General features: G+C 41.4%; 1 protein-coding gene across 1 annotated transcript in view; it reads left to right on the top strand.

The window, feature by feature from the left end:
• The window catches only part of ARL3 (ADP ribosylation factor like GTPase 3), a 48561-nt gene that overhangs the window by 12075 nt on the left and 13416 nt on the right, over positions 1–23070 (top strand). The window contains exons 2-5 of the mRNA XM_063132572.1: positions 11385–11528; positions 12580–12696; positions 18115–18165; positions 20046–20231. Coding sequence (XP_062988642.1) covers positions 11385–11528; positions 12580–12696; positions 18115–18165; positions 20046–20231 — 498 coding nt within the window. The remainder of the gene's footprint in view (positions 1–11384; positions 11529–12579; positions 12697–18114; positions 18166–20045; positions 20232–23070) is intronic.

Raw genomic sequence — 23070 nt, 5'->3', positions numbered from 1 at the left:
GATTGTGGAAGTTGTAGTCCAACACATCTGGAAGGCTTCAGGTTGGGTGAAGGCTGCTGTAGGTTATCATGTCTCTACCACCACATGTGACAGAACAATGTGTGGGTTATTCCATTTATGTTTCTTTAAAAATAACCTTAGTTAAACCTTTTATGCTCATGTCTCTGGAATTCATTGCCACGGTTTTTAATAAAGTTCCCAGACAGCCCTCACAATTAGGAAATGCCACCTCAGCTATAAAACCTTTAATCACTTCCACCAAAATAAAACCTCTATACCTAACTCAGAAGCCTGGTTTCTGTGGCATAGCATGAGACTGACACTACCACTAGAGGCAATTTTTCAAAATGACCAAATATGAAAATATTTATGAAGGGAAAATATTTACAAAAGGGGAAAAATCACGCTTCAAATAATAGGTTGAGATTACTTAAAGGTTTTTTAAAATGAAATATCCTTGGTTATTCCTAACAGGGAAGAGAGTCTAACCCAGCTAAATAGCTTTTCCCAGATTTTACTAAACTCCAATCCAAGCAATTCCTCCCAAACAGGAGCAGATGCTGTATGCCTCGAGCTCTTCCTACTTCTTCTGGCGTCTAGGATGATTCAGATGTTTCAGGGACTACCTGCTACGTTTTCCTCTGGTCAGACATAAAAGGGGAACCTAAAATATATTGTGTATGATTTGTATAAAATAATAGTGGTTGCTATATTAAATGAAAAAGCATCGTTTATTCAGATAATAATTACATTTTTACTTTTAAATGTTTTTACTTTTAGTGATAATTTTATGAGGAAAGCAAGTTATCCGTAAAACATTTTATGTACCTAAAGTAACAAAAATGACTTTAGATGTGTAAAGAGTGCTAAAAAAAAGTATCACATATTTTTCCATTTTCATCAAAATGTCATTTATTTCCGGGGTGTGTGTGTGTGTGGAATGGGAAAAGAAACCTTTGAGATATTGTTTCCAGAAATTATACATCTCTAGCTGGAAGTCATCACAGACTGAAGGAAGCGTGTGACTAGGCCCCCATAAGTCAATTGTGTTATTTTGTTGGTTGCAAAGAATGAGCCTCACATGTTTCAGAGAACAGCAGTAGTGATAGAGTAAGGCATGCACAAAAATACTTCTGAATCAAGGTTGTCTGCAACTGTACCTTTGGCTTTTTAATGCAGTTTTTGCTTTTAGAAAATGTCATTGTGGTTGGAAATTCCAGTCCGCCTGCACTCTTCAAATACCATTTTAAACGACTCTTCCCACACACCACTCCTTCTCTTCCAGGCCAGCAGCTTAATGTGAGTTCATGACAAGTCAGATTGTGAAATGGACCTCTGGCAAAATAGTTAACACATTAGAAAAGAAAAGGTGGTATAATGAAATGTTGGCTTATCTCTTTCTGGTATCAGAAGAGTGTCAAAACTAAGCAAACCAAGTAAATTAAAGTGGTGTCAAACAAACAGACACTATGTGCTGTAATTGGAGTGCTGCATAAAAATGGAAAGGAGTACTAGCATAATAAAGCTAATATGCCTTCAAAAATAACTTTCTCTTTAGAAGGGTTGCAAACTTTATATTTGACTGGCTTTTGAAGCTGGGCTTAAATAAAGGGTTGTGAGTTTTGCAGCTAGTATGGGACCATTTATATTAGCATTTCATCTGTGGTTACCCATGTAGCATGTGGACCAGGATTAATATCATTTTGCCATATCTGTTACACACTAAGTTTTCCATAACTGAAACAGGATATCATAACTGAAATCTAACGGCTCTAGCAGACAGGGCTTCAATGATGATTGAGCAAAAGCCTGTAGGAGAAAAACATCTCTACGTGTCTGTTTTCAAAGGTGAAACTTTTCAGTTAATGCTGTGTCAGTGCTGAACATGCAAAAACTTCAGTTAGTAATGATTTGCATGAACAGTTCTATGTAAAATGGCCCTCTTGACTAGACACTGCCCTGTAACACACTGTATTCCTAGGAGAAGGCATAGATTACTATATAAGCAGAAAGAGATACCCATGAGACACATGCTTTGAAAGATGCATGCTTTGACATTTGCTATATAGGACAGTGGCTCTCGGCTGGGATATAAATATGGATAGTTTGGAACTGTATCCTTACATCTCAACTCACTGAGAATGTCAATTGACTAATAAACACTCTGATTCTTATGGACCATGCACCTATGCTTTCAGGGCACTTGTCTCTGCTTGTCTGTCTCTCTGCATTTCTGCTTCCGTAAAGGTTGACGTTGAGAAGCTTGAGGGGATTCCAAAAATGCATCCTATGCCTTCAAAATGGGTGTCATAGCTGAGCCATGGATAGTAGTCTGGAGTGAGCCAAGCACTGGGAACCAGAAATCTGTACTGAAGAACAGTCAGGATCAGGAAGTAGGACTGAAGAACAAGACAGGAGACAGGACTGAAGACAAGTCAGCATCAGAGGGCAAACTAGGAAGGACAGGAGAAGCAGGATCAAAGAGCAATGATCAGAGAGCAAGCCAGGAGGAAGGACCCGAGTATAAGTCAGAAGTCAGCACCAAAAGAAAGGCCAAAAACACAGAAGTGTGCCAGTGCTCAAGAAGACCTTGTTGCTCAAGGGACATTCTGCTGAGACAGGAAACCCTCTTATATTCCTTCCTGCCTAGAGGAGCCAACAGGCAACTTTGGTGGAGACAACCAAGAAGTTGCCAGAAGCTGCTTCATTGAGAAGCTGCAGTGACATGGCTCGCCAGATGGGGGCAGTGTTCAGCCATTCCTGACACTAGTGCAGCTATGAATTCTCTGGCAAGATGGAACTTGAATGATATGATGTCACAGAAGTAACCTGGAGCAGAGCTGGCATCAGAATTTGAGGACCTAGTTCCAGTGTTAGATCACTGACCAGGATGCTTGCCAGTACTTTCTGATCAGGAAACCAACTAACCAACCAAGAAGGATTAGAATGAATACCTTGATAATTGTTGAAAGAAATGGAAAGTGCTGATATATATTATGTGAGTACGTGAGTACTTAGATGGAAAAATGAATTATTTTGAATATTAATACCTAAACTCTTACCAGTACTTTTTTTTTCAAAATAGAGTGGCTATTAGTGAAGCTATTTGCCCTTAATAATTATTGTACCTCAACTTCAGTACCATTAACATTATTCCCCCCCAAATGCTCTTAAATTATCTGTTGACTCAGCTAGTAGAACATCAAAATTTCCTTTACTGAAAATCTGATGTCAAAACTCAAATGTCATGGCCAGAGGTGGTGACATCATTGATCAGTCATAGCAGACTGAGCTGGCGTTCCGGCCCTCCATCATAAATTTTCTACCTCAATAACAAGATAACAAATCAAAGGGCAGAAACCAGCACAAATGCTCCAGAGCACACCTTCAACCTGAGACAGGAGCTTAACAGCATATGTTGGGATAAAATGGTATACCATCTAGAAGCCCAGGAGGAGGAGGAAGAGGAGGAGGAGGAGGCGGCCCAACAATTGTGAGGAAAACTCCAAAAACTATGAAAGAGGGCCTAGAATATATGCTGGAAATAGCAAATCAATAAAATACCTAAGACAAAAGTGTGCTGATGCTATTAGTCCACTAGTAGATAAAGCAGAAGATATTATCTTTAAACTTACCAATATTGTAAAGACAGCAAATGAAGCACTGGACCTAAGATTAAAACCTGTCCAAGAAGAGGCAATCCAAATCAAATACAAATACAGAACTGAGGCAATGGATGGAATCAATGGGAAATTGCAGCAGACACTTGAACCTTAGGAGCAGGGGATTAAAGGGTCTGCAGAAGGCCAAAACATAATTGCTTTTTAAACAACATGCTACTGAAATTCTTCCTTGTCTTAATTGAATAAATGGATATTGAAAAAGCCCACAGGGCTCTACTTACAAAGCCCCTAGAAGGACCAAACCCTTCTGGAGGTTTCAAAAAGTATGGATTAGCATTGCAAGATCCATTCTGTCCAAGAAGGGGCAGATCTTATGCAACAAATGGAGCTGTTAGGAAGCTACTACATCTGATAGGAACTACTACAGCTTATCAAAAACCAGATCTGGATCAAACACAATCCCCAGTCTCTGAACCTGTTATGATGGGGGATTGCAATCCATTGATCACAAGAAAACTGCCCCTCAAGACCTTGTGTCATTACCTCTGACTTGTCTGGATTCCACTCCAACCTGTTAATCCTCATCCTCAACTTCCAGACAGTGAATCAGGGCAGATATTGTAACAGCAGTCTAGATACGTAGCAACTTTTTTGTGAACCACCCAGACAGCTTCGGCTATTGGGTGGTATAAAAATATAATAAATAAATAAATAAATAAATAGAGCTCGGTGTCATTAGCATACTGATGGCACCTCACTACAGAACTGCAGATGATCTCTCCCAGAGGCGGCTTCATGTAGATCAGGGATGGGGGCCACATAAGGTGTTGGGTTGGGGGCCAGGGCACTGCATAGCCACACACAAAAGCTTCCTGTTGAAGATCCCTGTGGTGGGGAGAAGGCTTTAACCTTGCCCCCATCCCAGCAATCTTACTGGGAAAGAAGGCACACACAGTTCTGCTGGAAAACAGAGCACATGAGGAGAGTCATCCTCACACACTCTGTTTCCTTGCAGTATCTGGAGATGGGGGCATGTGGGGATGCCTCCGATCATGCATCCTATGTGGTGGTAGGGGGAACTTCAGCTGCATATTGCAACCTTCAGCTGCATATTGCCGCATATTATAGATTGACCATGTTTAGGAAACCAAAAAAGAGGACACCCAGGGGGGAGGAGCTTTCTGGGGCCTCCAGAGAGTGTGTCAATCCCCCCATGCCACCTTAAAGGCCCTGATTGGAGTGGAGGAAGGGAAAGTGTATCATTCCTGCCCCCCACCTTTAAGGCCCTGATTGGAGCAGTGCGGGGGCAGCGTGAAAGCACACTTTCTGGGGCTGCCATTAGCATGGTGTGAGAGAATTACATGCTTTCTGGAAGCATCTTAAAGTGAGCTTTCACTTCCTCTGCTCCAAGGCCCTGATTGGAGGGGAAGGCATGTTATCCCCACCCCCTTGCACTGCTCCAATTGAAGCCTTTTCTATAATGTCTGTGAAGGCCACGATTGGAGCAGTGGGGGGAATGATGCGCCTCCAGAAAGCATGTCATCCACTCTGCCATGCTAATGACAGCCTTAAAGGGGAAAGCATGTCATTCCAGGACATTATAGAAAATTACAACACCGACACCCAAAATAGAACAAAACCCAGGGTAAATCCAGGAAAATCCTGACAGTTGGTCATATTACCAACCCCTGATGTAGATGTTAAAAAAGAGTAATACCAACTCTGATCTCTGTTGAACTCCACAATCCAATTTCTTGGGGTTGAAGCAGCATCTCAGATGACTGGATAAGGATTCGAATCACCGGAGATCCAAACCCAATGCCCCAGCTATAAACTGAATCCAATATAAAATAATATTATCCAGAGTATCAAAAGTTGCTGAAAGGTCAAGAAAAACAACTGCATTATCCTTGTCACTTCAAAACTGGGATCTTCCACCCATAGAAAGCAAAGCAAAACCAAAATGGAAATGGGTCAAGATAACAGTGACAGGCTTCACACGTCATGATAAGCCTTAGTGCTTTATAAGCTATTCACAATAGTTTATAAACCACCATGGCTTATTGTATCATTTGGGAGTGCTTTTACCGAATCAGGGTGGCTTATTAAACCAAAATAAGCCACCCTGATAAACCTGCAGTGAGGTTTATTTAGACCAAGGTGGATTCTTGTGTTGTCTGGTGCTTCACATGGCTTAAATAATAGTTTTAAGAGCACTTACAGAGTCCCTTGGCAAGAGCGGTCAAAGCTGCTGCTCTGCTCCCACAGTTACAGATAGAAAATGAGAAAGATTCTAAACTGCCCCAAATACTGAAGTATTGCAAAGCAAAAACCAAAAGAGCAGCATTATATAGCGCCAGTTGCCTGATACCTACAGTGCAGCACTGTGAAGCAGTGAAATAGCGCTACTGTGCTATTGTGGAAAGCAAAAATAAAGAGCAGGACAGAGCGCCAATCACCCGAAATGCACAACTGGAATTAGCACTACAGTGGGAACCAAAAATTAAGAACAGCAGAAAGTGCCAATTGCTGAAAGCCTAAAGTATGCAGTTGTGATTTAGCGCTTCAATTAACAGGGTTTTGATGGATTATCAGGTGTCCCCCTAGGGTGAATTAGGTGTTCCCCCTAGGGAATGCTGTGAATCTTGTTGTGTTCCAAACCTTCCAAGGGTTTATTTGCGCCACCCCTTTTTGGTGCACCTGGGGTTTCGTTTCTCTGAGTGTAATTGCAAAGGGTTTTGACGGATCATCGGGGGGGCACCCCCACCCCAAGGGAAGCTCTGTATCAAGTTTTCTCCCAGGCCTGCAAACCTCCAAGGGTTTATTGCCACCACCTGCTGATTGGGAGTACTGTTGAGGGTGGAAGAGGGAGGGCAGGGAAAATAAGCTACACACAGTAGCTAACTTTCCCTATTATGTGGGGGATACAGTAGCTTATAAGCTATTGTTAGTGGGTTATAAACCACCATGACTTAAAGTAACATGTTAACCCGGCCATGTTTCACCCAAGCGTGCCTGAAGTTGCTTTTCCATGACCGTCACCATCTTTGTTTTAATCTTCATAACGTTTTCTCAGGATGGAAGTGCCTAACCCCTGGTCAAAGGTGAAGTGACATGAGGTGTAAGGACAGGTTGTGGAGGGATGTGTGAGTGGAACTGAAGCTGTTATCTTCATAGAAATAATGGGGTGGATGGATGTAAGGCAGGTGTCCTGAAGTAGTATTAAAATCTAAATGTTCACACTGTGTTTGTAAATTTCTCTTGCCCTCTAGAAGAAGGCAGGGAGGTGCAAATCCTGGATTTTCTTCAATGACTGCCAATCTTGTGTGAATCATATTTAATGCTCCTAGAAAGGATAAAGTGCCAGGTAGTAGCCAGCTGGTACTTTTCAGTAGCAACTGTTTTATAGTGTTTCCCTGCTTTTTGAATCTCCATTAGTACTGATGTAATTTTTGGTGCTCATGGGATCTCTTTTTGAAGTGATACCATTAGTATTTCCATGTGGAGATACTTTATCTGAATAAATTAGGAACAAGCATGAACAGGAATCTAGTATTCTGCTCACAGATCAAGCTCAGAAGAGCTATGTGGAGGGCATAATGTTTTCAGGTGTGTACACAGATGAACAGAAAACACATCTTCAAAAATTAACATTGGAAGCAGCATGACATTTAATTGTTCTTTTTGTGGGGGCAAGCATCATTTAACTGTGGTAACTCTTGTTCACCTGTGTTTTTTTTCCCTTGATACTCTTAAGGAAGTTGAATAAAGTTGATGTTGAATACTTTCCTCTTTTATGAAAAGTTGTCAGATCACATCCAGTTCCTGTGCCAATATGGTTTCTTATAGTCAATCATACTTTCAAAGTCCTAACTATTTTCCTAAGCACTTCTTGTCATTTGGTAAGATATATTCTTTATTTTAAGAACCTTGCAGTCCATTGTGTGAAGAAGGACGGGAGAAAAAACTAGTACAGGGAAGATAATGTAATGTCTTCAGATATTAATGCTCAATAGCAAAAATGAAACTAGAAAGCCGATCTTTTGATTTTCATAACCTTTTTCTCATCCATTGAGCCAGTCTGTGTCTTAAATGGATGTGATAAAGCAGCTCAAACACATTTACATATCAGTATCCAGCAAAGCCTTCCAGTTGACATTTCTTTCAAACCAGCACAGGTGCTGAATAAGTGCACCACCAAGGCACTCCATTATTTCTAGCATTTTTTGCATTGCAAATAAATTCACAGGCATATTCTGTTTCCAAAGCTTGAAAACTACTCTCAGCTTGAGGATCTACCATTTGAAACCTGCTAAACTTCCTTAGCTGCACAAAGCAATTGAAAAGTTTGCAATTGCTATATCCTGAAAACCCAACATGAGAATGTCTCATTTGTCCAGAATGGTTTAGAGAATAAATACAGGCGCTGTGGGGAATCCTAATCATTGGTAGTTAAGAATTCTCGCCATGGTGTCAGGTACTTAGAGTGAAGGTAAGAAGGAGATTTTGATTACGCACTTTTGTATAAATGGGGTTCAACTGGCAGAATCGTTAATAAAGCTTTACTGACCCAAATCTTCAGATGTAATACCTTGATATGGATGGTTTAGTGCCAAGCTTTTCACAACTGTTGATACTAATATTAATGGCAGTTCCCAACACTAGTGGGAGCTGGATGAGGAGGCAGGATAACCTTCAAATTTAAAGAATAAAAAGGAGGTAATAAATCTTAGGACACACACACACACACACACTGAACAGGTGCCCTCATCTGTTGCATGGAGCCACCAAAAGAGGGGATAGGTCCATGCATGGAAAATCAAGTTAAGTACTTAGGGATTATCTTTGATCCTTCTCTTTCTTTCTGCGCTTGCATTACTGTTCTAGCTAAGTTTTGTCTGTTGTTTCTGTATAATATTTCTAAAAGCCACCCTGATTCTACTAAAAACTTTATTCTGAGTTGATTGTTGTAATGCTTTGCTTACTGGTCTTCCTGTCTCTCAGCTGAAGCCTGTCATCTCTGCTCAGCTCTTAATTTTTCTTTCTTCATGCTACAGCTCTCTATATTCAATTTCTATTGTCTGTTGGTATTCCAGTAATTTACTCTTAGGCCCCTTTACTCTTTTCCTTGTACATTCTCCAACTTGGCCAGCTACTTCACTCCTTTGGTTTGAATTAAAATATTTAAGCTGATGATATTCAAATGCATCTTTCTGTTCCAATGTCATCTTCTATTCTCATTCATTCGTTCATTATACTTCTATGCCACCCAGTAGTTGAAGCTCTCTGGGCAGTTTACAAAGATTAAAAACAATCCAAAATACATGATACAAAGTATAAAACCATTTACAGACATACATATAAACAGACAGCACACACACAGACAACATAGTTTCAAACAAACAACAATAAAACCAATCCAGAACCTGATTAACCTCAAATTCTACTAAATGCCTGATAGAAGAGAAAGGTCTTAATCTGGCACCAAAAAGATAACAGTGTTGGTGCCAGTTGGGCCTCATTGGGGAGATAATTCCATAATTGTGGGCCACCACCGAGAAGACCCTCTCCCTTGTTGCCATCCTCCAAGCTTCCCTCAGAGGAGGCATTTGGAGGACAGCCTTAGATACTGAACGTAGTGTTCGGGTAGGTTCATGTCAGGAGAGGTGCTCCATCAAGCATTGCAGTCCCAAGACATAAGGCTTTATAGGTTAAAACTAGGGTTTGGCCCACCTCAATCCAGTCTTGTCTGGATTGAGTTTCAATTTATTAGCCCTCATCCAGTCCATTGTTGCAGCCAGGCACAAATCTAGCACATCCACAGCCTCACCTGATGAAGATAAAAAGGAGAAGAAGAGCTGTGTGTCATCAGCATGCTGTTGACAATGCACTCCAACACTCTGGATGACCACACTGAATGGTTTCATGTAGATGTTGATTATTATGGGGGACAAAACCGACCCCTGCAGAACCTCATAGTGGAGAATCCACAGGGCTGAGCAATGTTCCCCAAGCACCACCTTCTGGAGCCAACCCTCCAAGTAGGAGTGAAACCACTGCAATACAGCACCTTCCCCTCCCAAGTTGGACAGTCATCCCAGAAGAAGACCATAGTTGATGGTATTGAAAGCCACAGAGAGACCAAGGAAAATCAACAAGATCATACTCCCCCTGTTTCTCTCCCAACATAGGTCATAATTCAGGGTGGCCAAGGCTGTTTCTGTGTGAAAACCTGGCCTGAACCCTGACTCAAATGTATCAAAATTATTGGTTACATCCAAGAGTGTCTGGAGGTGGTTTGCAACCCAGCCATTCAAGGATTCTTGCTATTAATAATATCTTTCTTACTGCTGTTTCTACTGTTCACTGTGCTGTTTGTTATCTAATTGTAGAGTATCTTTTTGTCTGTACAAAAACTATTGCCAAGAGCTGCTGTTTTTTTAATTAATGTATCAAAAATTCACTCACTATTTTGAAGTAGCTAAGACTTTAGTTTAAGTTCTGATCATTTCTCAATATTTTTCTTGATGGGCTCCCAAATCCTCTCTTTTTCCATTTCTCATTTCTGCTGCTGGTTTTCTTATCAGATTGTTCTGATCATGTATCTCCCCTTTATTTTTCTCTGCGTTTGGGTATCTTTTCCTGTTTCTATTTGTTATAACACTCTTCATGATCTTGCTCCTTTCTATTTCTTTCCCCTTGATTTTTCCATATCTGCACTCTCATTCATTACACTCTACTCAGTGTAATCTTCTGCATAGGCCTCTGGTTTTCTTGGCATTCTCTTGTCTTCATTCATTTGCTCTGATGTTTCCCTATGCTTGGAACTTTTAGCCTCTTAATAAACATCTTTCCTCTTCTCTTCTTTTGAAAGATTTAAATGCCTCTTGTTCTGCACAACATTTTCTTCTATGCTCTTATGCTGTTTCAGGTTTTGTTTCAGAAGCCATCTTCCCATATTTGGCCTTTGTTTGCTTTTGTTCCCCTTTTTTGTGTCCACTTCTTTAATCTTCCCGTTGCATCAGTTGATTTTGTGCATTCACAGGCTGACAACGGTCTTTTAACGTTTTGTTTTCCACTTGTAATAATTGTAGGCGCTTTATAAATACAAATAAAATTATGACGATGATATGTTTCTCTTCATCAGCTTCATCTATTCTGTATTAACTTTAAACTTCTTCTAACCCCTCTTTTCTTGGCCTTTCCCCTTCTAATCTATCTTCATTGCTTTCTCTCTGTTCTCTACCTCGGTCTCTCCATTCATCAAATACTAAGCTTCTTACTAAACCTCCACTCCCTTGTGCTCTTTCTTGTTTGCTTGCTTTCACTCTCCACAGCCCCCTTATGCACAGAACTCTTTCCCTTAGATAGGCCATTGGCCTCCTCTTTATTCTGCTTTAAAAACAAAACAAAACAAACTTCAATATGAGAATTGTTTTGTTTTGTGTTTCCTTTTCACTGTTCTATATGATTTTTACGTTATTTTCATTGTTACCTTAATTACTAAATAGGTTTTACTTTACTTTGTTGCTTCCTTTTATTCTCACCCATGAAATGCAGTTTTTATATCCCTTCCATTCCTCCCAGATCCCCTTTTCTTTTGTGATATGAATTTGAAGTTATGAACCTACAGTCAAGGACCTTTACATTTCATTCACGTACAGAACCTAGTATATATTAAGATTAGGTACCTTAAAAATTAGGAACTGGTGATGATGAAAATAACACTAAATAAATCTCCTATCTTCCTGGCCGGCACAGGGTTTGCTGTCAATTCTGCGTAAATTGAAGAGTGCGCCAGACCAGGAGGTAAGGATCCTCCTCCTGGGATTGGATAATGCTGGCAAGACCACACTTTTGAAACAGCTAGCATCTGAAGATATCACCCACATCACTCCAACACAGGTAAGAAAAGATACTACTGGCCGGCCAGACATAATACCAGTGTATTTCCCCCCTTGATTTAGTATTGGACTGCTTACAGTTCTGAGATTCATGTAACATATCTCTCGGTATCCACTGACATAACATTTGCAGAGCATGCACACCTTAAAACACCCACACCCACACCCAAACTCCTTCCGAGGCTTCAAAGACAGTGGAAAGACAAGGTCATTTGCAGTTTAATAGATTAAACCAAGTTGTTTATTGTTATATGCTTTACATGTTAATTTCAGCAAATACTCATTGCAGATCTGTAACCCGTATCCATTAAAATAGCACTATTTGTAATGCCCCACTGTTATCTTTGCATACACTACCTCTCAAAAGTTTTTCTTAGGGCTCTCAATAAATGCCCACTTGACACTGTCCCAGAATTGGCCAGTGGGTGGTGCTAGAGATTGTGAAAGGCTGGATCTTCTTCGCAGAGTCCTTCGACTGTGAGCAACTCGCTTGTGAGAAGCTCCCACGCCTCAGAGCGAAAGCCCACCCTCAGATTCCAAGTTTAGAGCCAATCCCCTGTATTGTGTGGCAGCTTGCTGCCAGCCCGCACCACATCCTGTTTTTCCAGTTGCACACCCTTTTCAATTGATGAAATGGGCCCTTCAGAAGTTCAGCTGTTGCTTCTAGTTTTCTCATATCAACTCACATACAGGCTTCTGCTTCTCATTAGCCTGCACATTGGGCTCAGTTTTCAGGAGCGGAGGCTGGCTTCTTGCAAGGCCTTGTGCTTTCTCCTTATCTGCGCTGTTCTCTCACCTCCCACTGCGCCCTCTTTTCTTGTTACGAACTGCAACATACATCTTTATAGCTGTGACAGAAACAGACCCTGATCCATGCAAGGCTGCTGTATCCTTCACCTTGCCCACAGCCAATCCATCTGAATAGCAACACAGGCCTTATCTTGTTAGGGTTTCCAGAGTTGTGATATATAAGCTGTGAATGGTGTGTGCCTGTGAAACTGAGGCCAGGCATCAAGTTAACACTAGTTGGGCTTTATCTTTGCTTGCCACAGGGTTTCAACATTAAAAGTGTGCAAGCACAAGGCTTCAAGCTGAATGTGTGGGACATCGGCGGACAGAGGAAGATCAGGCCATATTGGAGGAATTATTTTGAGAATACTGATATCCTGGTAAGCATGAGCCACTGTTGTGTGCTACATTAAATAGCGCAGTGACTTTAACTGCTGAGAAATGCTGCCCTCTTAATCGCTATCAAAGCCATTTGTTTTGCAGCATTTGGCCAGACCAAACACTCTTGCAAATCCACTATACATATGTGAATGATGAAATCTGCAGTAACATTTATTTTTAACTGGTCTTTCACCTGCTTGCTATGTGACAGTTCCATTTGGTGTTGCCTTCCCTTTGAAATATCTTACTGTTTCAGCTGAAAAGCATGAATCAAATTACAAGGTGGGATCTTTCTGTTCTCAAGTTCTTTTTCTCTTCACAGGGCTATGCAAAACACACAGAAAGGATGCCACCAACGTCCAACCACAATGCACACAGGGAAATTAATTTTTATGGAGCGCTTTCCCATTGCATGGTGCATATAGAATCACACATATGCCACTTATGTTTTGGCTGTTCAAATGGCTGCACATTTGTATTATTATTATTATTATTATTATTATTATTATTATTATTATTATTATTTACATTTATATACTGCCCCATAGCCGAAGCTCTCTGAGCAGTTTACAAAAGTTAAAAACAGTGACATTAAAGAGAAATATACAAAATTTTAAACCATAAAAAGGATAAAATACAAACAAAAACAGACAATATCCATTTAAAACAACTATTCTGGGGTCAGTTAAAAAACTCAGCATATGCTGTTAAATGCCTGGGAGAAGAGAAAAGTCTTGACCTGGCACTGAAAAGATAACAAAGTTGGTGCCAGGTGAGCCTCATCAGGGAGATCATTCCATAATTGAGGGGCCACCACTGAAAAGGCCCTCTCCCTGGTTGCCACTCTCCGAGCTTCCCTTAAATTAGTAATATTTATGCCAGCAACCCTGTGAGCTAACTCAGTATTATTATCCCCACATTGCAGATGGCAAACTGAGGTTAATAAATAGCTGCTTGCCAAACAGGGCATTCGTAGAGTCCTGCTATGTCAGATTTAACACCATGGTTCTGTAGTTATAGTGCTGAATATTCACAGCAACGAAAATAATAGCTGGAGAAGCAAAAGCCAGTGTAGGAATATTGACCAACAGCCCATTGCATCTCTGGGAAGTGCCACTACCCACCAATCATGAAGTCACTCACTGAGGACTGTTCCACCCCCACCCACCCCGCCCACATTACACTTGCAGTGACTGCCAAACAGCCCCATTATGTTACTGAGCCCAGTACACACAACTGGGCAGGCAGAAAGACACAAGAGCATCACCTTTATTATAAATCACCTTGTCCCAGTGACGGACAAACCACTCCCCCCACACCACACACTGTTTTTAGAGGGGCAACAGGAGGACAACATAAGGCAGCCCCTGAAGCTCCCTGGTAGATAAGTGGAAAAGAACATTGTGATGGGGCTGGATGATAGAAGTTCAAGTCCCACCACAGGGTGATATTGAAGTGACAATTGCGAGGCAAAATTCACCTTTTGATTATTCTGCAAGCAGAAATGATGTCAGGTGCAAAAGGGTGGGGGAACAACAACCGGGCTGGAGCCCAAGCCTTCCACTGTGCAGAATAGTTCCCTAACCACTTTGCCCCTTGTGCTAGTGATATTTTGTCATTGTAAGGGTTCTGCGAGCAATAGTGTCCTCTGGGCCCTGGGGCTTATTGCCTTGTCGGTATAATTTTTTTCTTCCAGGATTGGAGGCGGTAGCTATAATTTCCTTTGGCCCATTGGGTGTAACTTCTGGACAGGATTATGCTGCAACGCAATCCAGGAGTTTATAGCTGAAGTGAAATTTGAACTGCAGACTTCGTGGCTCATAGCCCCTGCTCTGAGCTATTACGCTATACCAGCTCTGTCAGTTGGCTTTCTGAAGCATAGCGGAGGAAGCTTTTAGAAGGCTTGCTGACCAAAGGATAAAGGAAGGAAGATTTCTTCTTGATGGCATTTTGCAATTTAACAAGACCTGCTTGGCTGACAGCTTGCAATATTGCTATCATGGCTTCATCAGTGAGAGAGTGTATTGCTGGATACAACAAGTGAACATTAGTTATAGGCAAAAGTCAGGGCTGCTAAGAAGAGACCAGATATTTAGGCTTCTCCAGCAGACAGCCTAGTACCAATATCTATGGGTTATATCCAGACATTGTATAAGTATAAGGCTGCCCAAGTAAGGGAGCTTTCTCACCCCTTTCCCCTCACTGCAGCGCCCTGCGTCCAACTGGCTTGTGATGCAGTGTGTGTGGTGTGGGGGGCTATAGTGGGAGGGGGGATCTTAAAGAAACCCAGGCAGAGGCAGCTTACATGAGGGTCTGCAGTGTGAAGCAAGGTGTGGGAATCCCCTTGTGTAAACAGCCTCTCAAATCCTTATATATATATAAGCCTCTATATAGATTTATTTTATATAAGGAACCTATATCCTGCTTTTCTATTTTAAAAAATATCTAAAACACCTAAAATATCTAAAACAAGTTACAGAAACAAACTGTCCAATTAAAACAATAAAAATGTATAGATAAAAACTAGGCAAGCACCTGGGATAATTAATATCAGATAGATCAAATAAGATGTAAAAACTGAAAGTATACAGATTGCTCACTTCAGAGCCTTAAGAGAATAAAAAGGGGTTGACTTGACACCAATGTTGGTGCCTCACAAACCAGTGCAGACAGTGAGTTCCACACTCAGGCTGCCGTTACTGAAAAGGGGCTCTCTCCAGTTGCCACCTGCCTAACTTCTGACAGCAAGAGCACCCAAGGAGGAATTCCAATGCAGATGTTAAAGATGTACTTTAATCTTGCAAGGAACAGCACTGGTGATGTTTATGAGAAGGTTCTATAGAAGTTAGCTGCCTGCTTCAGATTCCACACCTATGTTTGATAAACTGAACGTGTTTCCATGCAATTGCAATACTATATACTCATCCATTCAAGTGAGGTGTATATGTTATAATTAGTATAATGGGTGCTAAGTTAGCATGTGAACAAATTAGCATATGTTGCCTAATGACATTGGGCTGGGTTCTAGTCCCCACTCGACCATGGAAGCCCACTAGATGTCTTTGAGCCAGTCACAGACTCTCAGCCCACCCTTCCTCACAGGGTTGTTGTTGTGAGGATGAGGATTATGTACACTGCCTTGGGTTCCTTGGAGGAAAACAGGTGGGATATAAATGTAATTAATTAACCTGCAAGATTGAGACATGAGCCAGCCACCATTTTGAATATGCAAGCTGCAGTGGGGGATAACCCTAGAACAACCCATGGGTTGTTTAAACTTTCATTAATCCATGTTGGCATGCCACAACAAGCCACAGCATGTCCCCACTTGCAGCTTGCATATTCAAAATGGTGGCTAGTGTGTGTCCCATAATGGCTTTTTGTGACATGCGAACCGAATATGTAAATCCTGTGTTTTGGCAGGCTTAGCTAAGGCATGATGAGTTTAAGTCGATCATGAATGTTAAAACTCTAATCTGTTCCCTCTTGTATGGATAGTGTGAGACAAAGAAACGGTAAGTATTTATTTTTAAGACTAGATGAATCGTTCACAAACCTCATTGCTTCTAGTCTAGGCAGTTCAACAAGAAAACCTTGTCTTTTGCACCCATGCAAAGTGGGGGAAATTCACATAAAATAAGTGTTATCACTTGTACTCATTGACCTATGTCGCATGTAGTGAGAACCCAGAGTACAGGTTGAGTATGTGTTGTCGTTGAATTGTGAGCTGTTGTTTACCTGTGAATCTATACTATTTAACTATGGGTTTTCAATCATGAACAACCTAAAGTTCAGAACCCAAAACCAAACTATGGGTCCTCATCCTGGTTTTGTTGTTGTTGTTGTTGTTGTTGTTGTGATAACCCATACTTAAGCCATATCTCACACATAATGTACACACGTAATGACAGACTTTGCATGTAACGATAACCCATGATTCAATAACAACTCATACTCAGCCTCATACATTGTTCTTACTATGTACAGGTTTTTTAAGACCATAATCCATGAGCAGGGTGCCTTATGCTCATTCCAGTCTGAGCCACCTATTCCAATAAAGGAAAATCATCCAAACTAGCCGGGTGTGCCTTGAAGGGATTATCGTAAACAGAGAACATGCTAGCTAAGATGCCTGCCTCTGCCCCAAGCTGAAGAGTATTACACAAGTGAGAGGCTCCTCCAAGAATATTTTTAACACATGAAGTGATTGCACATTCATAAACATGCAGGTGTGTTTGAATGGGAGATACTCCAGCCACCCACACCTGTGTTATTTGGAAGCTACACACAGTCAAATAAAGGTGTGTATATCTGAATGATTGCATATTCAGACATGCACCTGCAGCTATTTGGCATGGAGCCTTATAGTTATTGGAAGTAGGCACTTGATGTGTGTCTATCTTAGTTGGTGCAATATTGTTCACTGTGGCGATGCCATAAAGTCTGCAGTCTGAAGTTGTGAGTAAGATGCTTCTCAGAAGTTAAGCTTAGATGAGAGGTCCTTAGAGAACAGACAGATGCTACAGTGATCTGGTGGGTGGTTCTGTAAGTGCAGCCTTCTTTTTTGAGGACTAAACCAGTGTTTCACCATGGCAACAGAGTCAATCCATTACTACAACTGTTGTCTTACGGATGATATTCACAAATTGGTCTCATGACCAATTCTGTAACTACTAAATATCCTAGGAAATTAATGTTAAGCCTGGTGCCCAGTTCAAATTTCAAAGTATTATACAGGCTCAGTTTGGATGATCACATCTCTGCTTAAATTATGGTTACCAGCTTTGGAACACACCAGGATCCTAAACCAACTTCAGAGTGTAGTTTGGGATCCTGGCTTGTTCTGAAGATGGTAACTATAGCTTCCTGGTTTGGACTATGGTTAATTAGAGACTTTCAGGAATAATTATCATTTGCATGAATGGTATAGGGAATAACTAGTTCATAAAGAGCCAGGGGTCAGAAAATTCCCCGCCCAATCAAAAAAGGGACATAAAGTATTCAGAGGGGTGGGAAGAAGGTGGGGGGAGGGAGGAGCTAGGTGATGAAAAGAATTTTAGAGCTCAAGCTGCTTCCCATTCTGATGAGCAGTGGAAGTTACAAGTACACATCTCTGCCTAATCTTGCTGAGCTTCAGTCTCTCACTGCCAGGATAGTATGCTTTTTCAGATATAATGCACAGATGAATAATTGTGTTGCATATTTTTATTTTAAATAAAAACAGGCTGACATCTTGAACCTAGAGAATTTTTTTCCTGAGTATAAGATCCATTGATTCAAATAGGAATCAATTCCAAGTAAATGTGATTTGGAGAGGGTATTGGTGTGAACACTTGTTATTTCAAATTGATAATGTCTAGGAAACAGCACTATACATTTCAGTTTCATATTTAACTCTCTGTCTATTTTATTTGTAGATTTATGTCATTGATAGTGCAGACAGGAAGAGATTTGAAGAAACAGGTCAGGTAAGTAATGCTCAATTTTGGGAAATAAGTGTACATTTGAGGCAAGACTAGTTATATTTGCCTTGAACTAATGTTATAGTTTTCCTTAAATTAAGGGAAATGATAGTTTCCTGCCAAATTAATTAATGAACTAAACATGGAAGACAATTCTTCTGAGGCCCTTCTCAATTTCCCCAAAGTATGACCCAAAGCAATAATTCTTAGTCTTTGCACTGCGTTCCTAACTAGATTGCTCCTGGAGTTCAATTTAAAAGATATAAAGGAGTTTCCAATAATTTAATCCAATGCAATCTGACCTCTGAAGGGGGAGTCAGAGATCCCCACCCACCCTCTCTCAGCCAGCATGAAGAAAACTGTGCCAGCTGCACTCCGAACTCAGGGGGCGTTCTGGTGGGTGGGGAGGGGAGGAGATTGGAGAGGCCAGGATACAAGCTATCCTGAGCCTCTTCCAGCCTCTTACCCTCCCCTTCCAAAGTTCCATTGCTAGATGGGCTAACAAAATATGCAGGGTGGGAGGATGGGGAAGTGAAGATTGCCTCCATCGCTCCTCCCAACATGCATTGCATGATTGGGAGCTTCTGCATTTGGGGGCTTCCAGTCATCAAGGGTCCAATCGATAGGATTCCTCCCTGAGAGAATGATAAAACTGCCTCAGCTGTATCCATCCCAAAATTTCTGGCTACTGTCACTCAGAATAAAGAGATTTATAAAGTATACAGGGATGTAGTAGTTAATAGCAGAACATAAATCATGGATGTGAATTAAAAGGGTCCAGAATAAAGCGGCACTGTACTACAAAAAAAGAGTCCCAGAACTAATTGGACATAGATGGGTCTTCAAATTCATCAGGAAAGGGCTTGCTAACCACCATGTTGTATTCTGTGTTTCCTCTATTGGGATTGTTCCTTTTGATACTACTTACTGCAAGTTTAGGACTGGAGAATGTTGTGTGCCTGGCATCTCATCATTAAGTGTAGGCGTGTAGGCGTGTTGCCTTCCAGTTCTAAGGTCATCTTACAATGAATCTAGTCATAGAATGAGATTAGCAGCCTCCATTACCCATTTCCTTAAATCATCTAATCCCCAGTGCGTTCATTGATATTATCGACAAATAATGCATACATGAGCCTGTTGCTGAGAATCGCTTTTAGCAGCCACAACAGCTGCCTTTTGTGAAGATGGAATTTCGTTTCTGGAAAGAGATATTATCAGTGCTGTCCCATCCATGAATTATAGTTGATTAAACTGGATCAAAGTTCAAAGCTTGCAGTTAGCATTCCTGCAGAATTTGAAGCACATGTAGGATAAAACCACCTGTTTTCAAGGGCTGCTCCACTGTGCTGGCAAGTCAGGTTATAACTGTGCCAACATATGTTCTTTTTGCTGTGTCATCGTTGCTGGTCTTTGGAGAGTTGGAATTGGCAGAGCACGGACTTGTTGCCTTGAAGGCAACTGGTAAGATCAGACTGAGCTAAAGACTCCTCTACTGTATACTTGGAAGCATTTTCTTTCAAATGTTGGTCCCTATGATTGTATATATTGCTTACTTGTTTTTCTATAGCATGTATGTGCCACTGACACATTAGCACATACCGTTTGTCCTAAATGTAAAATTGTTCAGGATGCTTCCAGATGGAGGGCTCCTAGCACTATCGATCAAAAGTCATTGTGCAGCTATCCCGTCTTATCCTCCTAAATGGTTTTTTTTTTTTCTGGCTTAAAAAAAAAAGATGGAAGGCGATTCCTTCTGGGGCCCCTGTATAATCCCACGAATGAGGCAGAACCATAGCACAGTAACAGCCTTGACTGGAAGCATCCTTAAAGGCAAAACTCAGCCAAAGCTTTTAAGAAAAATACTGCACCCATCTTTATGATTACAGGAGCTAGCGGAGCTCGTAGATGAAGAGAAGCTAAGCGGTGTTCCTGTGCTCATCTTTGCGAACAAACAGGATTTGCTGACGGCAGCCCCTGCTGCAGAGATCGCAGAGGGTCTGAACTTGCACACGATCCGTGACAGAGTCTGGCAGATTCAGTCTTGTTCAGCCCTCACAGGAGAGGGCGTGTCGGTGAGGAGACCATCTTTACTCTCGCAAAATAGCCTTTATGCTGGTCTGAATGAGAAAGGCACTCTTCCCGCTCGGGCTCATAATACACAATGTATTTATTGTAAAACAGAAGGAGACTCAACAAAACAAGCCAAACGTTGCTGGTTTGGGATGTGGGGGAGAAAGAAAAGGCGTCTTTTATAGATTCAGGCTCTCTCCTGAGAGTCTCCCTCCTCCTTAAACACAGGTTCTCCAATACATTCTGGCCACGTCTTCTCCAACAGAAATAAAAAAAAAAGTAGTAGTTTCCAAATGTAATTTGGTTAAACAAAATGGATAAGACTTGGCCAGCAACACTCACTCTTGTGGTTCAGGGAGAAGGCAGATATAGCTAAGCAAAAAGGAACAGAGTCATGTGAAACCACAAATGTATCACAGGGCAGAACAAAGCTAGAGAAATATAAGGGAGTTGTCACTTTGATTTCTATTACAGTCTTTCAACAAAGGTGAAAGACTCAAGTGGGTATAGGTTGCTGGTTAACATCCCAATCCTATTCATCTTTATTCGGAAATAAATCTTACTGTGTTCAGTGGATCTTACTCCTAGGAAAGTGTGCATAAGAGTACAGCCTAAGAGTATGACCTGGTTTTAATTCAGTTCATGTATGAATCTACTGAATGGCTTTACTTCAATATGGCTCTTAATCTTTGTTTTGGAAAATGAAACATGACAAAAATAGGTGGGAAAACCTTTTATATTTGCAGCTAAGGTGCCACTAGTAAAGTAGATTAAAAAGGGGTTTGTTACTCCACTTCTCTGTTATGATTAAACCTACAAAAAATGATATCCTGACATGCTCCTAGTATTTCCTGGCTCAGTAGGTCTCCAAGTTATGAATCAGTGATGGGAGTATGGTCAGATTCACTGGACACTTGTTCCCCTAGGGGGTGTCTTCATGGGGCCGAGTTGGCGCCGTGCCCTTGAAAACCTCGCAGCTTCCCTCACCCGGGGTGGCGTTGGGTAATCCCATTGCTGAGGAGGGAGCACAGGGTTTCTGGGCGGCCATCCAGGGACAGGAGGCACCCCTGCCCTCTCTCTGGTGGGAGGCAGCCAATCACAGGTCGCCTTCCATCAGGCACTGGCCGGCTATGCCTCCGCTGCGACTCCAGACCGAGGTGAGGGGCTGTCTTGACATCACGTTGTGCGTCCTCGCCTTGCTCAGGAGAAAAAAGTTGGGTAAGTCCCTGATTTTTTTTCTCCTCAAAAAGCCCTGGACTGGGTGTGCGATTGCAGCGGCATCGTATAATCGACGCCACGCCATTGCGCACCCACCCCAGGGCTTTCTGAGCGTTTAGACAGTCCCTAGTTTCCCAAACTCTTCCACTCTTGCCACTCTGTGCAATATATAATATTTTCCATAACAAGGTTGAACAGGCATATGGAGAACTGAGCTTTTACGTAGAATTACAAAGAGGCAGAAATCAAAGATAGTTTAAACAGAGAAATATATATAATCATAATATACTACAGAACATCCCCATTAGGAGGATGTTAAAATATTTTACTGTTATCTGAATGTACTTTCATTATGCTTGACAGGCATTACCTTGTGCATCAAGCTTGGGTAATAAATATATCTTTTGATAGATAGACAACATGGCACTTTCTCTCTGCCAAGGGAACTGGCCCAGTGCAGACATACCACTAATCTGCTGCAGACATAACCCCCAGGCCCAGTGCAGATATAATACTGCATGGTCTCCTAACCACTTAGATATTTTTCAAATATCTTAAGTGGTATGTAAAGCTATTAAATAACAACAACAACAACCATGTTGTCCGAACATGCCCACCCCAGGCCATCCACATTTTATTATATCAAAATTTAACATTGGATTTATGCACATATTCTCTAAATAACCTGTGAAGCAATCACAAAAAAATAGATGCTGAGTACTTCCGGACAGGGGGCTCTGAGCACTACCAGTCAGAAGGCATTGTGTAGCTATTCTGTCTTTTTCTCCTTAACCGATTTTCTGCGGTAAGAGAATAGACAGCTGAAGCAGTGGGAAAACACAGGAGGGTTATGAGTGAAAGACAACATCTGTACCCCCGATAAATGCCATGAATGAGGCAGGGTGGATTGCACCATAAAAGCCTCTCATCTGGAAGTTCACACTGAAGTCTGGATTGAAGGACAGGAGAAAAAGTTGCCGTCTTTGAAAACATGTTTTCATACAGCTCTGACCCCACCTGTGTACTCAACTATTTGCGGCAATATTAGCAGGTCCTGTAACTTTGCAGCTTTTTGAATCATTTAATGTGAAAGTTTGACTTCGCTTACACTTTCACGCTTTACATTGCTTCATTGGCAAACGCTAGAAATCTGTTTATATTCCAGAACAGAAAATTCTTTCAATGGCGCTTAAGAATAGATTCATGGAAACATAACAAGTCAGCAGGATCACTTCATTCCCTCCCCTCAGCTCCCCCCATGCCTGAAGTGTAAGGCCTAAATATACCAATCATTGTACCTTTTATATAACAACATGTAAAGTTGGGGTGCTGCCATGCTGGGGGTTTAGTGTGTTCACTCTCTTTTTTAGGGGGCATCCACATGATGCCACCATCCAGTTATTGCCATCTTGTATTTTCCCCGTGGTTCTTCCATCTTTTCTCAGATCATAAAAGCCAACTCCCCCCGCCCCCATAAAAATGCAAGAGGAGTGCAATCTCCAGGGGTACAGATGCCTTTAACACGACTCTTCCATCATTTTAAACGGGTGGGTTGTGATATACAGGAAGAGTGAACATATTTGAGTAGGCAGTGACTCGTTCTGCATCTATTAACGTGTGTGT

The sequence above is a fragment of the Elgaria multicarinata genome, chromosome 8 (genome assembly GCF_023053635.1).
Source record: "Elgaria multicarinata webbii isolate HBS135686 ecotype San Diego chromosome 8, rElgMul1.1.pri, whole genome shotgun sequence".
Taxonomy (NCBI): Eukaryota; Metazoa; Chordata; class Lepidosauria; order Squamata; family Anguidae; genus Elgaria; species Elgaria multicarinata.
This window is presented reverse-complemented; position numbering and strand designations above follow the sequence as displayed.